This window comes from Podarcis bocagei (assembly GCF_964188305.1).
Source record: "Podarcis bocagei genome assembly, chromosome: 2".
Classification (NCBI taxonomy): Eukaryota; Metazoa; Chordata; class Lepidosauria; order Squamata; family Lacertidae; genus Podarcis; species Podarcis bocagei.
This window is the reverse complement of record NC_138126.1, coordinates 60,786,452-60,803,572: the sequence shown is the minus strand read 5'-3', so window position 1 is coordinate 60,803,572 and position 17,121 is coordinate 60,786,452. Positions and strand designations below refer to the sequence as shown.

The window sequence follows — 17,121 nt, the reverse complement described above, 5'->3', positions numbered from 1 at the left end:
TTGAGAGATGGCTTTCACAGAGTTGCTCAAGTTAGGAAAGGTTCTTCTTTGCTGTCTATGATATGTCTCTGGCTTCCTCCCAGCCAAGCGAGGAAGCCAGTGGTGTAGTCCACACCACGCAGCAAATGGTTACATACATCCCCCACCAGAAAGCCCCTAATCAGCTGTGGGGGCTGGGAATGGCAGGTGATCTGCTGCATTGGACACTGCTAGAAAAGCTAGGAGCCCATGTGTTATCTTAAGACTTTACTCATTCACGCTTGTTCTGGGAAGTGCGATTTCCAAGGGTTGTGGCTGATCATAAACTTAAACAAAGCCATGTGCCTGAGTTTTATCTAAACCAAACCACTTGCAAACCTTGAAGTGCAGATGATGCCAGACTGATGGAACGCCTTTCAGAGCCATGTGCAAAGCCAGCTCTTCGGTGCTGTGTTGTGTTTTCGTGGCCCCGGTTTAAAGCAAAATGGTCTGGCGAAATCCATTTGGCAATGCAGAAGTCCTCACTGGTGCGTGCAAGAGAAGCAATGCAGAGTAAACAGGGCTTTCTTTCTACTTTTTATTATTTCAAACCGTGTGAACAATTTGGTAAAACATTGTGATAAAAGCTAGGCTGCGTCTTGATGGTTACTAATGGCCCCGGTGCCCATCGACTGCCCGGCAGGCAGGACCGCTTAACATACAGCAGTGTTTCCTCAACTGATACTACAGTTAGAGCTAAGAAAATACATTAAAATAGACCTGACATTACAGCAACCTCAGGCCCTGGGGTGGGGCACAAAGGAATGGAAAGAAGTCCTTAGTGGAATCTTAGCCCTTAGGAACCTAATTCTGTGGCCAGGAAGAAAAGGTGTTTTAAACCCATGGGCGCTGCCCCTTCATAAAAAGCTTGGCCTGGACCACAGCAGAAAGGGAGAAAAGGGCTGGGGGGAAGAGAAAGGGGGAGTCCATTTTATGCTAATCTAAAACACAATGCACATTGAAGCAAACTAAGAAACAGATGTAAACATACAGACACCCTCAAGGCACAAAATTTACTAGAGAAGATGAGCTCATGTTGGGCAACTCAACTGTTTACTACATGACATTTTAAATAAGGGTTTCTTTAAAAAAAAAAGGTTTAAAAAAAATAGGTCAACTTTTCCTGCACAAGTTGGCTTCTGGAGGAATGTTTTTTTTGTTTTCTTGCCAGTCTGTGCAAATCATGGAGGTAGGAGCTGAGAAGCTTGCTCCATGGCAAGAGCTCCACCTGTTGGAAGGTGAAAAACAAATGGACAGTGGTTTGCTTTGGCAGAGCCAGACAGAGGTTTGCTTGGACCATTTGCCTTAAAAAAAAAAAAGGAAAGGAAAAATCATTAAAAACATGTCCAAAGCCCCTTGACTGGTTACCTTCTGCACTTCAGCTTTAAAAAATAAAAATAAAAATGGACATACATGGAAATGTTACAGCTATGGCAGGCCACCAATCATTGGTGCTTCAGTAAGGCTTTGTGGGCACAGGGATAGGATACAAGCAGCCTGCAAGAGGCACCCGGGACAGCACAGAGCAGGGCAAGCAATGGAAACTGTCCCTCGGACAGGCAGAAACTCCAAAGTCTCATCATTAGGGAAATGAAAAGGAATGGAACAAAAATGTAAGAAGCAGAAGTCATTAAATGGTGCAGTCCTCCCTTCATCAAAACCAGCCTCTTCCTCATATGGAGCAGTTCAAGTAATCCTGCAAAAGGAGAGAGCACAGAAAAGTGAATCAGCTCAAGCTGGAAGAAGAGTGCACTGGCCACAGGCATTGGCAGGACCCCTGGAGCTGCTTTTGGAGTCTGCTGCCTCTGATTTTCTGCACATCTGTCAGAACGGAAGTCAATTATCCGAAGGAGTCGGACAGATATACACAAACATTGCTCACTTCAGTGGCCATGATGGAACCAAGCAACATGCAGCTTGCACCACATGTGCAACCATTGATTCAGTACCTCCCCAGTCTGTGAGCTGCATGTTAGTTTGTAATATACCCAGAGAAAGAAGGCTTCACCCATCATTTCTTAAACACATAAAAGAGCCTGCTGGATCAGGCCACTTATTATTCATAAAATTTGTATACTGCCCATCATCAGAGGATCACAGGGCGGTTTACAATATAAAAATACAATAACAAAATAAAGAATACTTCCATCTCCCCAAGTTTGAAAGGCCAGAGATAGTTTAATACAAAGCCAAAGGCCTGGGAACTAATCTCTGATGGACCATCTTTTTGAGCCTGGAATTATGTCAAGGGGCCCAGACGCATTTCAAGATTAGTTCAGAGCAGTTTAACAAGTTGATCCCCATCAGATTTTGAAGAGCTTCATCTCCACTGAGTCTGAAGGGAGCCCATGAAAACAAGCTAGCATTTCTCTCCTCCAGCAAGCCAAGCCCTCCAGCTCCCATCAACTCAAGTTCACAAGGCATCAATGATTCTGCTTCATCTTTCTGCAATGGCAAAACCACTTGTCAGGGGTTTAGGAGCAGAGGCAAGGGCAAGGGAGGAAACAAAGAGCGAAGGGGAGGAGGCAGAAGAAAAGATGAGTGATGACGACGACCCGAGATCTCCGAGTCTTTCCAGTGAATCAGAGGATTCACAGAAAGGAGCACCAGTGGCCAGGGCAAGGGGGGAGTCTAGGGGGGCACCCCAGGAAGATAGAGCCAGAGGGGACTCAGAGGAGAGCAGTTGGAAATCGGGACCAGCGTCACTGCTAGGGAGCAGGGAGGAGGAAGGGAGCCAGGGGGCAAGCGCTGGCAGCTCACCACAGGAGGGAGGGCATGAGTCAGGAGTGGCCACACCTCCATCGGGGAGCGAAGAAACGGTTAAGCGGAAAGTGGAAGGTTGGGCGCGCGCGCCAAGTTCAAATGCAGAGGAAGGCGGCGCAGTAAGCAGCCCGGAAAGGGAGCCAGGTCCTAAAGCCCGGCGCAAGGAGGCAGGAGGGTCCGGGTCAGCGTCAGAAGAATCCCGGAAGGAAGAAACCCCGGGGGGCAGAGGGACCCAGAGGAGAACAGTCAGGCGGAAAAGGTGGAGCAGGGCTAGGATATTAAGTTGGTGCACAAGGGGCGGAGAATCAGACGGAGCTTCGCCGATCTAGCTACTAGACGTAGAGTTGCACGCAGCAGCTGGAAAATGGAAACTGTAACTCAATAAAGACTTTTACTTAATGATCGCTGGCTAGCGTGATCCTCTGTGAGCTAGGATCTTCGAGCAGCTCTGACACCACTCCTCTGCCCCTTCGCCCTGCCAGCTCTCAGTGCCCATCCACCTTTGGCATATCAAACAGTCGCTTCTGCTACTACCTTTGAGACACAGCCACACACAATGGTGCATATTAAGATGTACAGAGATGTCACAGAATTGACAGCCATGTCTTGCTCACACATTTATTTCCTGGGAAGAAACAGAAGTGCATGCCCTTTCGGGCACATGGATGAGTTTGTGCAATGCCTCACCTTCCTGTGTTCCTCAGTAGATGCCGCCTGGAGAGCTAGAAGAGCCCACAGTCCTTCAGGTTATTTTTGATGATGACATCAGTGACAGCATCGAAGACAAACTGCACGTTCTTGGTGTCAGTGGCACAGGTGAAGTGGGTGTAGATCTCCTTGGTGTCCTTCCTCTTGTTCAGGTCCTCAAACTTGCTCTGGATGTAGCCAGCAGCTTCATCATACTTGTTGGCCCCTAAGGAAGAGGAAGAAAGAAAGAGAATGAGAGAGAGATCCACAGAATGATATCAGGACAGGACTGGGTGCACTAACTCAATGTAGATTTCTGCCCCCGAAATGACACCCATGGAATCAGACGCTGGTAGCTCAGAAAAGCAATGCATTAACTCCTGCTATAGTCCTTAAAGAGGCCAACATATACTGCTAACAATACTGGGAACAATCATGATACCTACAGCTTGAGCTTATTTTAATCCATGAGCAGTTTATAGTGGTATGGCAGAGTTGAAGACTCTGGCCCAGAAAAAGCTCTGATTTCCTCATCCGCCTAGTACTGAGTAGTAACTGAATGAATTTACAGCAAAACTGACTAAATAAATTCAAAGGGAAATACACTGGCTGACCGGCTCCTGCTCATGAAACTCAAGAGCCACACAGCTTAGTCATACCAGGAAGCTGCAATGCTGACACAAGCAATTGCAATAGAGCGGTGCATTTTTCAGGGGGGGGGGGAGTGTTCATGCCACTTTGCAAAATGATCAGTTTCACACTTTCCAAAGCAATATGAGAACTGAAACACAGCCATTCTTTGAAATTCACACCTATCTGAATTGCAGTTCTCATAGAATCATAGAGTTGGAAGAGACCACAAGGGCCATTGAGTCCAACCCCCTGCCAAGCAGGAAACACCATCAGAGCACTCCTGACATATGGTTGTCAAGCCTCTGCTTAAAGACCTCCAAAGTAGGAGACTCCACCACACTCCTTGGCAGCAAATTCCACTGTCAAACAGCTCTTACTATCAGGAAGTTCTTCCTAATGTTTAGGTGGAATCTTCTTTCTTGTAGTTTGGATCCATTGCTCCGTGTCCGCTTCTCTGGAGCAGCAGAAAACAACCTTTCTCCCTCCTCTATATGACATCCTTTTATATATTTGAACATGGCTATCATATCACCCCTTAACCTCCTCTTCTCCAGGCTAAACATGCCCAGCTCCCTTAGCCGTTCCTCATAAGGCATCGTTTCCAGGCCTTTGACCATTTTGATTGCCCTCCTCTGGACACGTTCCAGTTTGTCAGTGTCCTTCTTGAACTGTGGTGCCCAGAACTGGACACAGTACTCCAGGTGAGGTCTGACCAGAGCAGAATACAGTGGCACTATTACTTCCCTTGATCTAGATGCTATACTCCTATTGATGCAGCCCAGAATTGCATTGGCTTTTTTAGCTGCCGCGTCACACTGTTGGCTCATGTCAAGTTTGTGGTCAACCAAGACTCCTAGATCCTTTTCACATGTACTGCTCTCAAGCCAGGTGTCACCCATCTTGTATTTGTGCCTCTCATTTTTTTTGCCCAAGTGCAATACTTTACATTTCTCCCTGTTAAAATTCATCTTGTTTGTTTTTGCCCAGTTCTCTAATCTGTCAAGGTTGTTTTGAAGTGTGATCCTGTCCTCTGGGGTGTTAGCCACCCCTCCCAGTTTGGTGTCATCTGCAAATTTGATCAGGATGCCCTTGAGTCCATCATCCAAGTCGTTGATAAAGATGTTGAATAAGACCGGGCCCAAGACAGAACCCTGTGGCACCCCACTAGTCACTCTTCTCCAGGATGAAGAGGAACCATTGATGAGCACCCTTTGGGTTCGGTCAGTCAGCCAGTTACAAATCCACTGAGTCAAACCATAGTTGACAAAAACGCCAAAAAGAAATGCATTAGGATGAATTTGTGATGACAACAACAACAACAATTATTTATACCCCGCCCATTTGGCTGGGTTTCCCCAGCATTGTTATTAGTCAAAATTGCTTTGCAATAATGGGCACCTTAGTCAAAACTGCATATAAAATGAATTTATTAGGAGAAATTAGAACTAAAATGCTGTTGAATTTTCATGAGGAAAGATTGGAAACAAGAGAAACAGACAGAACTGAAATTGGCAAGTTCTTCCATCCCTAGCTGTGCTTTGCATACCATGCCTCTCTGGTCAGGAGGAGGCTTAAAAACTGAGAAAAGAAAAAGGAGGGGAAGAGATCCTTCCCTGCAGATTCCCGAAGAAGTGATTCTAACTCTTGGCCATTTTTATATATCCATCACAGCTGAATGGTGGTTCAGCTGAACAGCAGAAGTTTGAGTGAAGCAGGGATGGAAAGATACTGAGAGTAAAAAAATAAAAAAGGTGTCAATTTTGAACAATGGCAGAGGTTTGAGTAGAGCAAGCAGGGGGAAGGGTAACCCAGAGGGGTAGCAGCAGTTTAAAACAAGGTTTGAGTACAGTAAGAAAGGAGTTGGGAAAGGCTCTGTTGTGTTAGTTTTTTGTGTTTGCTTCTGTGTGTGTATATCTCAACTATTTCTCTTGGTTAAAATTGTTTCCTTTCTTTCTTCCAAAAAAGAGCAACCCCTCAGTGTCCCTCCATCCCTAAATACAATGCATTTCACTCTGATACCATGAGTTCCAGACGCCAAGTTCCCGATTCAATGCAGTAATTTAGCACAGATATTTTCTTAAGGAACAAACATCCAGCTGTGCACAGCATCACCTGAACTTAACCTTCTCTGTCTGAAAAAGCTAGCTGACCGCCTTGTTCTTAAGATTCTACTCATCTTATATATGCAGTAATATATATAATGGGATATGTGTGTGTAAAGAGGCTGCAGAATAGAAGAAAGGAGGGAGAACAGAAACGGGAGCGATCTGTGTGCAAGGGAGAATTGAGAAAAGAAGGATGGAGGGGGAAGGAAGGGAGTGAATGTAAAAAATGCAAAGGGGGTTGTAAAAAAAGAAAGAAGGAGGAGAAAGAAGGGGCAGAATATGAAAAGGGTGCTTTGTAGTTGCAATATGTGGAAGGAGGAAGATGCAGGAGGTTACCAGGAGGTGGGTTTCTGTGCAAGGGGAGCTGCACTAAAGGAGGGGTTGGAGGAGGCGTCTACATGGGGGTGAAGGTGAAAATGGGTTGCAGAACAGAACAGGCAAGTGGCTTCGGAAATAGGGTTGGGAAGGTGAAAAGCGAGCTTTGTAGTTGCATGGGAGGGGGAAAAGAAGCTCTAGGGGCTGATGTGGGGGGAATGGAAGGGGATGGCAAGCAGTGTGAGCAGGGGTGCAACACGTTACTTAAATTTGTCAGAGAAGCTGCCTTGGCCTTGTTCCTTTACTCACTTTCCCTACACGCTGCAGCTGATGAGATTATCAGCAAAAGAAAATTCCACACTTCCTGCCGTGCACAACAAGCACAAATGCAGTGTTGAACACCTCCCTTTTCCACTGCCAAAGTCTTATAACTGGGCCCCTGACACCCAGCACTTACCATTCACTCATTACCTACAGCCACGCTTGTCGAGCAAAATGCAGACTGGTTGTCTTCTGAATTTCATTTCCTCCTGGTCTATCCAGAAGGCCATGCCCTTCCTTTCTACTGTTCTAAAGACACAGGGCTTGTGCAGTCACTGAATTGCTCCACTCCCTTGCAAGAAAAATCTATTCATCACAGGAACTTCATTCAACTGGGAGTCTAGTGGCACTCTGAAGACTAACATATTTATAGTAGCAAAGATGTATATGCCACGGTAAATATTACAATTTTTAAGGTGTTACCTCTTCCCTTTCTGTTTGTGGTTACTTTTCAGGATCTGAACTGTATAAATGACAAGGTCTTCATGCACAAGTTTACACAGGTCCACACACTACTGCCCCCTAGCTTACAGAAATAGCATATATATCAGAGATTTATAGTACGACATATGTTGTTGAAAAGAGACCAGAGTGTACAATAAAGCAATAGGAAAACTGCCCCACACTTCCCATGTGAAAACTTGGCTGCCTATATTCACCCTTACATGCCTGGTCCCTTATATATTACAAAATGTGTGCACTGATCAAATGTGCAATTTACCTGGTCCCCACATTATTTCCACCACAATCCTCTGCTTCTAAAAGTGGAAGCTTTGTCAGAATATGGCAAAAGTGTGCATTGCCTACATTTCATATTATTTTATATGCATGGAAGTTGACACGCAGCTTTCATAGGCATCTGTAGATAGAAACTTTCTCCTTAACCACCTTTTGAATAGGTCTTGCCCATCTTTGAATTGTAGTTTTCTCCGCAGTGAGTCTGTGCAAGTTTCAGGGCATAAATTACCCTTCCAGGGTTGCATTTCAAATATTTTCAGACTCAGCAGCATGGTGTGATAGAAGTGGTAGTCCAACAACATCTGAAAGGCCACAGGCTCCCCATCCCTGACCTAGAAGAATCCTATAATAAATTTGGCCTGTACACCACCTCCCACTAGATTTTAGTTCTAAACTAAACTGGGAGTGATACAGAAAGAGAGATGGTAGGGCACAAGGGGGGGGCGGATTGTGAGACAGAAACTTGCTCCTCGCCTGCCACTAACGCCAATCCAAGGACAGTGTTCCCAGACCAAAGAGTACAGGAGTAATTAAGGACATGGGGGATTTGAAGTTAATTTCTCAAATAAAAAATGGCGCCACGTACCTGTGTACTCCGGGAAGCAGATGGCCAAGGGGCTGTGGATGATCTTCTCCTCAAAGAGATCCTTCTTGTTGAGGAAGAGGATGATGGATGTGTCTGTGAACCACTTGTTGTTACAGATGCTGTCAAACAGCTTCATGCTCTCATGCATCCGATTCTGTCAAGGCAACAAATATGCTGAGCCAAGAAGTGTGCTTAGAGGAAGAAGGGGGAAGGGCAAAGGAGCTGAAGGATCAAGAGTATAGAAAACAAAATCGAGCGATTTCTGTCCCAAAGAGCAAGTATGGCGCCTTGAAGGCTTTATTGCAAAGATGAATATTTCCTTACCATCTCCTCATCTTCAGCCAGAACCAAATCATATGCGCTAAGGGCAACACAGAAGATAATGGCAGTCACTCCTTCAAAGCAGTGGATCCACTTCTTTCTCTCGGACCTCTGTCCCCCCACATCAAACATCCTGTGAGGGGGAAAAACCCACAATGTTACTGAGGTCTGACATGACAGCAACTACAGCAACATCATATTGCAGCATCATATTGCTGGAAACCAAAAGAAAAGATGGGCTTAACCAAGCCTGGAAACTAAGTACAGTGCTACCTCGGGTTAAGTACTTAATTCATTCCGGAGGTCTGTTCTTAACCTGAAGCACCACTTTAGCTAATGGGGCCTCCTGCTGCTGCCGCACAGCCAGAGCACAATTTCTGTTCTCATCCTGAAGCAAAGTTCTTAACCCAAGGTACTATTTCTGGGTTAGCGGAGTCTGTAACCTGAAACGTATGTAACCTGAGGTACCACTGTATAACTATGAAGCAGTCACTGAGTCTGGTTCCTTACTGTCTCAATGGGAAAATGTGGAGATTTAAGTCTGCAAGATGGCTTGGAGGGCAAACCTCCCTGCCTGCTGAATGCTGCAAATATGAGTATACTGAGTAGCAGACTGCTGCCCAGTCCCGATTCCCTCAGACAAACATTCTTGGACTTTCCCTTCCTTGTATGAAAAGTAAAGAAAGAAGGAAACTTCTTGCATCTCTCAGAGCCATCTGCTGCATGGTTAAGAAGTACATCTTTCTTCTGTTTGGAACCTGGAGCCCAACTGCTAAGTGTCTGAAAGGGAGTCACACCAACGGACTTGGTGAATGCACTATTCTCAGCATCAACAAAGCGACTCTCAGCATAGCCAAAGCCAGTGGCACTAAGGAACACACACAATGAACTCAAAGGGTAATAATACAACCATGATGACGCTGTCATGATGGCCACAGTAACCAGAGCACTGGATAAGGATTTCTGTACAACCATTTCAGCACAAGGCAATGATCTTCCCTAATCCAAGTAATAGGCACTGAGGCTGGTTCTACATGTGATATTCTAGAGTGGAACCTTGGTTCTCGAACTTAATCCGTTCCGGGAGTCCGTTTGACTCCCAAAACTGTTCGAAAACCAAAGTGCAGCTTCTGATTGGCTGCAGGAGCTTCCTGCACTCAATCGGATGTTTGGCTTCCGAAAAAATTTCCCAAACCATAACACTTACTTCCAGGTTTGCAGTGTTCAGAAGCCAATTTGTTTGGGAGCCAAGCCATTATTATTATTATTATTATTATTATTACTACTACTACTACTACTACTACTAGTACCACCACCACCACTCAATTAAACTTATGGCTGACATACAAAAATGGTGATCACTGATCTTCCCTCTTCTGCCCTTATTAATGTCTACAATATGTTGCCTATCCTGTGAGTGGGGAAACACAGCACTACCACATCAAGATAGGAGGTTGTCTTGTCAAGTTACTGATGATAAATGACATGCGCAGTTGCTGCGTTCAACGACATCTATGTGCTTCATGGGTTATGTCTTCCTGCCCTGAAGCACAGAGAAAACTGCTTTTGTGGTTTCAGAAGAGCCATAGCTCCCAATAAAAAGTGTTCCTGGAAGGCAGCCACAAACAGTTCCCCAGCATTAGGAGTTTAGAGTACATCAGGCCAAAGAGGTTAGTTAGTGAGCGGAGACAGCCACTGCCTGACACTTGCCACTAATTTACTCCAAGCAGTTAACATCAAAAACATTGCAACAAAAAAATCAAACTGTACAATAAAACCAAAGCAAGAGTTGAAAAGTAGTGAACCCAACCAGACATACAAATCTCAGCAGAAACTCAAATACACAATATAAAACCTATACAGAAGGGCAAGGAGCAACAGAATCCTCTAAGTCCAGCTTAAAGGGACAGGTTTTAGACCAACATTTGAAAACATAGAGCATTATGGCTTGGGCTAGAATGGTCCCATGACTGAAAAGGCCTTGCTCCTAGAGGAAATCTGTTCAACCCCATGCATTTTAGACTATATACACATTATCTTGGTTGGAATTCATAGTAAGACAGCAAAAAGGAAGACAATGCTAATATAACACTGCATATGAGTGAGATACTTTCTCTAATGTCATTCCCCTGAGAATTTACCCTGATATCACTAGGAGAGAACATGAGCATTAGTCACTGCCTGGCAATGGTAGTCAAGAATTTCCTGAAGTACACTCTGGATTCAGATTGTTATCTTGCAGCCTCAATTTGCTGACAGATGGAAGGAGAAAAATGATTCTGCCTGTGCTAGAAGAGCAAAAACGTGTGTGGGCTGCAACGCAGTGGGACAGGACTGTAAACTTTGGCATACTTTCTGCTTTGGGGGACGTGGGGTAGGTGGGGGGGGGGAGAAGAACATCTGATCTGGCTAATGGAGCCGTAAGTCATTTGAAGGCCCATGCAGTGCATAATAATCGGTTAGCTGCCCAGCAGGACCTGAGCAAGGCCATTAGTGGTACTTAGAAACTGCTCTAAAACACCAGGTGACTTCCCAACAAAGGCCATGTGAAGGCATCGTCATGTTCCAAAAATTACTAATAAATGCAGCTAAAACATGGCCACTGCATCTACCAACATAAATCATTGTGAATCCTAGGAGAAGCCAAACTACCATGGATACCCATAGAAGAGCTCAAGGGAGAATGGAAATGGGAAAAGGTTCAGGATGAATGAACCATCAGGTGCCACAGAATAGGAAAGAGCACATGCCACTCCCTCACACCAGTCCAGGCTCCAGAAAGGAACACGAGGGCCCTGCAACAAAATGCTGCAGTGTGGAGTGCTGCTCCCATTTACTTTTCCAGTAAGCCAACCCGGCTTTCCTCTGCTATACTCCATCCCATTTCCCCTCCCTCTGGCTTTCCTCCCCCTCTCACCCCATCAACAACATTTTGAAGCAACTGAGCACACAAAGCCCTCGACTTTACATACAAAGATGTATATAAGTGTAATAAAATAAATAAATAAAAATAAATCTTCCTTGTTTTAAGAGACAGAAAAGGAAGGGCTGTTCCTCTAGCCCTGGAACCAGTATACAGTGGTACCTTGGTTTACAAACGTAATCCGTTCTGGAAGTCCATTCTTAAACCAAGGCATGCTTTCCTATAGGAGCGGGGGACTCAATTTAGAAATGGAACACAGTCAACAAAAAACGGAACATGTTCTTATTCCAAGGCAAAGTTCACAAACCAAAACACCTACTTCCAGATTTGCAGCATTCCTAACCCAAGTTGTTCATAAACTAAGCTGTTCTTAAACCAAGGTACCACTGTACTTAGTTTTCTTCTAGCTACTCCTACCCTGCTGTCTGCTCTGGCCTGGGATAAGGCTGTTCTTCCCCCACATGGACACCCCCCCCCCCCCGGATTGTTCTCTTCAAGTTCTTTAGTAAGATTTGAACAGCGGCTTCCCAGCTCATTTCTGAGTGCCATGCTACACTACTGTTTATACAGCCGTAAATCTATAAAGCCAAAGTAAAGTTTAACTCTAAACAAAAGCTTTTCTGAAAACATCCAGAACCTGTAACTTGGGGAGCTACAGCAAAAGTGACTGTCTGAAAACCAAAGAGATCCATGGAAATTTGTCACACTAGATTGGAGGACCCAATTTCAGGATTGAATTCTGCCTGGTGGTAGAAGGGGGACTGCACATCTTCAATCTGCATGTTTTATTTGGCCTGCACAATCTTGTGGGCAACACAGTTACGTATTTGCTGGGAACAAGACAAGACTCTGAAACTTCATGGTAAATGATTAAACTATATTTTCTAAGCCTTCTGCTACATTGCTGACATACAATGATAGCTCAGAACTAAGGGCTACTGAACAGCCCCCTTTCCCCAAACATTTGAGATGTTGCAGAGGCTGGTGTGGTGGGCTGGGTGTTGGGCTCTGACCCTTTGGGGACACACTCATAGGTTGAAATCTGTACTCGGCTCATTGGATGACCTTGGGCCAAAACACTCTTAGCCTATAGCCTACCTCACAAGGGGCAAAGAAAGCGAGTGTGTAGGTGTGAGCACACTGCCTTGTGCTCCTTGAAAGAAGGGCAAGATAAAAATGCCATTAGAACATAAATAGGTTTCGAGCACTACTAAGTACACACTTTGCAGAGAGATTATTTCTCAGTGCTGGAAAAACACATTCAAAGTGGCCCTATGAGTTGGCAGGGAAGCCGTGCTATGGGAGAGCTCCCTCCCTCCCCCCCCCCCCGCGCCCTTTCTGGGGGGATTCTTTGCAGAGTTCTAGGCCTGGCTTGCTGCCAGCCTTCCACACAAGGGCTGTGGAGACAGGCTGCCAACGCACGGGGCAGGCAGAGCCCTCGGCTGGACAATGAGAGGAAACAGAGTGGGAATTCCATCCCAAGGAAAAGTGGAGACAGGAAACCGACGTGACATGTAAACAAACTCTGCCCTTCCACCCCCAGAAAAAGGCACGCCTCAGCAGCTCAATGAAAAGCTGGGCCACATTCTCAGGTGCTAAGAAACATACTACAGAACTTGCTTCATTAAGAAATGGGAGTTGAAAACCCAAGCCTGCGATTGCACAAGGAAGAAAAAAGGCTAAGATTAGTCCCGGAACATAGTGAAGGGCTATATAAAATTTAACAAGAGGGCTCATCAAGATGCACTTTTAGTTATGCATTGTCAATATACATTTGGGAAAGAGATCTGGATGACATTATAATCAAGAGGGAGATATTCCCTCTAAATTTCAACAAACCACTATGAGGAAACTCAAGTATTGCTATGACGATGTAATAATATTTATACATGAGAGCTCCCCTTTCCCTCCAATTCCAGTCATTAACTTCAGCAACCAATAAATTCCTTGCGGCATAAACAGCTAACACAGAGATATGTGGACCTGGGGGCTAGTAAAAATGCCCGTGGACTAATCATTTTTGGAGTAGCTTGCAAGGTTGCTTTCTAATGCAGCAAGCATACTTCGCTATGACGAGGCAGCAGCCTCAGGACATTCCCAGATGAGGACGGGAAGTTCAGGAAGGAAAGGCAACCCTCACACTGGCCAGGCCAGAGGGATGGGAAGCCACAATCCTTTTCTGACCTACGACAACAGGGCCCCTCAGAACTTAAGAGCACAAGAAGACCACCTCCAATGAACACAACAAACAGGCGTGTCGGCATATGGAAGAAACAACGGCTGTGTTTATTCTCCTTTCATTACATGAACCAAATTTTCCTTTATTTTTAGGCCTAGTATAGTCAGGCATTCATACAAACCATTCACTCTTAGCTTATTGAGCTACACTGGCTGACGTATATTTCTGTCACGGACAAAGTAGACGGAATGAAAAATGCAGCCTCTCTCCTCTCCTCTCCCCATAGTCATTAAGTCATTAGAAGCAGCTAGAGGGGAAAGAAGGGGCACAAACTCTACTGGAAATCATATAAATTGAGTTCCACATGCAACTGTGCTAAGGAAAATGATTGGAAATATCTTATTTGGCTTGAAGGCAGACTGCCCTCTGGAGAACAATGACCCAGAAAGAACCATGTTACTGAAAATCCAATATACTGAGATTGGAGCTTTTTATTACAGCAAATGCTGGGCTCTAAGGGCAGCAGGGTGCTTCACACTTTCCTCCACTCCAGTTCTCAGAGCATTCATATCACCAGGGCACCTGCCCCTTGCACTAAGAGAAACAGAACCACTTCACTTAAGTAAGAGAATTTGGCTGCGATGGGAAGCTGAAGCCAGTCTGGTTTACTGCACACTTGAGTTGCCAGATGCTCCACTAGAGTAACAGGGCCATGCCATAAACAAAAATTTAGCCACGTTAACTTATGTGTGCCATCATCCCATGCTAGGGAGCAAGGTTGTGACCCTCCTAATACATTCTAAGCACATGGGAGGAGGAATTCTGTATACCTGCAAGTGACGGTGGCACTCCCACTCTCAAACAGTATGCTACCCCAATGAAGGGAGAAGTCTAGAAGTATTTTAAACACTAGAAGCACTTGCTGTTTCTCAGCAACAGTGCTGTTATATTCAGGTACTCACTGGGCCCCTGCCCTGCTAGTCAGTGGTGAGATGAGAGCACATATACCATATTTTGCGCCCCATAAGACGCTCCGGCCCATAGGACGCACCTAGTTTTTTTGGGGGGAAATAAAGAAGAAGAAAAAATATTTCCCCCCCAGGTGCGGGGCTGGAAGAACCAGCTCGGGGAACAGTGGGAAGGCACGCTCTGCCTCCCCGCTGTCCCCCGAGCTTGTGGGGCTGGCGATGGGGAGAAGTGCGCTGATCCCGCGACTGCAGGCAGCTCTGCACCACCATCTGGAGCGGGGCAGGACTTAGCGCCCCGCTCGGGATGGCGGCGCAGATCTGCCTGCAGTCCCGGGACGGCAGACAGCTCTGTGCCGCCATCCAGAGCGGGGCGGGACTTAGCGCCCCGCTCGGGATGGCGGCGCAGATCTTCCTTCAGTCCCGGGACGGCAGGCAGATCTGCACCGCCATCCGGAGCGGGGTGGGACTTAGCGCCCCGCTCGGGATGGCGGCGAAGATCTTCCTTCAGTTCCGGCACAGCAGGCAGCTCTGTGCCGTCATCCCGAGCGGGGCGGGACTTAGCGCCCCGCTCGGGATGGCGGCGCAGATCTGCCTGCAGTCCTGGGATGGCAGACAGCTCTGTGCCGCCATCCAGAGCGGGGCGGGACTTAGCGCCCCGCTCGGGATGGCGGGGCAGATCTTCCTTCAGTCCCGGGACGGCAGGCATCTCTGTGCCGCCATCCCGAGGGGGGCGGGACTTAGCGCCCCGCTCGGGATGGCAGCGCAGATCTGCCTGCAGTCCCCGCACGGCAGACAGCTCTGCGCTGCCATCCCGAGCGGGGCGGGACTTAGCGCCCTGCTTGGGATGGTGGCACAGATCTGCCTGCAGTCCCGGGACTGCAGGCAGCTTTGCGCAGCCATCTGGAGCGGGGCGGGCTTTGCCACCAGCTCCCGGTGGCCGCGCAGAGCTGCGCTGATCCCGGGACGGCAGACAGCTCTGTGGCGCCATCCCGAGGGGGGCGGGACTTAGCGCCCCGCTCGGGATGGCGGCGCAGATCTGCCTGCAGTCCCCGCACGGCAGACAGCTCTGCGCTGCCATCCCGAGCGGGGCGGGACTTAGCGCCCCGCTCGGGATGGTGGCGCAGATCTGCCTGCAGTCCCGGGACTGCAGGCAGCTTTGCACGGCCATCTGGAGCGGGGCGGGCTTCGCCCCCAGCTCCCGGTGGCCGCGCAGAGCTGCGCTGATCCCGGCACGGCAGACAGCTCTGCGCCGCCATCCCGAGCGGGGCGGGACTTAGCGCCCCACTCCCGCTGGCCGCGCAGATCTGCCTGCTGTCCCGGCACGGCAGACAGCTCTGCGCCGCCATCCCGAGCGGGGCGGGACTTAGCGCCCCACTCCCGCTGGCCGCGCAGAGCTGTGCTGAGCCAGCGACTGCAGGCAGCTCTGCGCAACCCTCGAAGCCGGTCTCCCGAGGGTTGCGCAGAGCTTCCTGAAGCCTGGAGAGCGAGAGGGGTCGGTGTGCACCGACCCCTCTCGCTCTCCAGGCTTCAGCGAAAGCCTGCATTCGCCCCATAGGACGGACGCACCCAGATTTCCCCTTCATTTTTGGAGGGGAAAAAGTGCGTCCTATAGGGCGAAAAATACTGTACTTGGTCAAATGAATGACACCAATGGAGAAACTTGGTGTCTGAATATTGCTATGCAAATCAATGTATAGCTGTGTTTGACTAAGACACTGCAATTGCACTTAAGGGGAAGCCAAGGTTCTTGTCTTGAGAAACAATATTGTATAAACAGCTCCATTGCTTCCAATTTGCTATTCCCTGGTGCAAATGGGCAAAACAACTGGAATGGGGAGTGTTCAGTGTTACACCTTCAACCATGAGCACTAGCTGGCTTGATCAATCTTTTCCTGTTGGTTTATGTCTTGATAAGGAGGCAGAAACCATAATCCTGGGTCTGGACACAACACTGACCTGACTGTTCCTGGTTTGTTTGCCCACTTATGCCAGGGAAGGAGTGAAGCAGGAGCAAGTCAGCTGCATGCATCAGTTCACAACTTGTGCACAGCATAGTTTATGGAGCCAGAATGCTGCCTTATCATTATATGCAAATACGGCCTAAGTGTGCTCCTGTGAGCCTTACAACTGTTGGCAATGGCAACTGTGGGATGTGTGCAGTTTTGTTCTGTTTTTGAACAGAATAATCTTACATTTGGATGAGTTGCATTTTTTGTTCACAGGAGTGCAAGGCACAACTCATTCTTTTTCAACTGACTTTTCAGGATTTAAATGGTCAACTAGAAGTTGCAACTCAAAACAGCCAGAATACAGCTTCTTCTTTTTGCATCTCACACTGCATTCATTTGAATATGGAAACCAATTCTGTATCACTCAATCCTACAGAGAAAGAACTAGATCTATTGAGATGCAAAAGTAACTGTCATCACATCTCCTGTGGTATGTGTCACTGACAACACACTTCCTCTTTCAAGCCAGTCTTCACTAGAAAGTTTGCTTCTTTGCCTTCATCTATTTCACAGTAATAAAGAAGAGAAAATAACACTGATAGACTCAGGAGTGGA

At 47.1% G+C, this 17,121-nt stretch overlaps 1 protein-coding gene across 1 annotated transcript in view; it reads right to left on the bottom strand.

The window, feature by feature from the left end:
• Positions 1-542: 542 nt before the first annotated feature.
• GNAI2 (G protein subunit alpha i2) overlaps positions 543-17,121 on the bottom strand; it is a 134,773-nt gene continuing 118,194 nt past the window's right edge. The window contains exons 6-9 of the mRNA XM_081185922.1: positions 8,491-8,620; positions 8,167-8,320; positions 3,469-3,694; positions 543-1,714 (exon numbers count right to left, since the gene is read on the bottom strand). Of these exons, the coding sequence (XP_081042048.1) occupies positions 3,504-3,694; positions 8,167-8,320; positions 8,491-8,620 (475 nt within the window). The 3' untranslated portion in view covers positions 543-1,714; positions 3,469-3,503. The remainder of the gene's footprint in view (positions 1,715-3,468; positions 3,695-8,166; positions 8,321-8,490; positions 8,621-17,121) is intronic.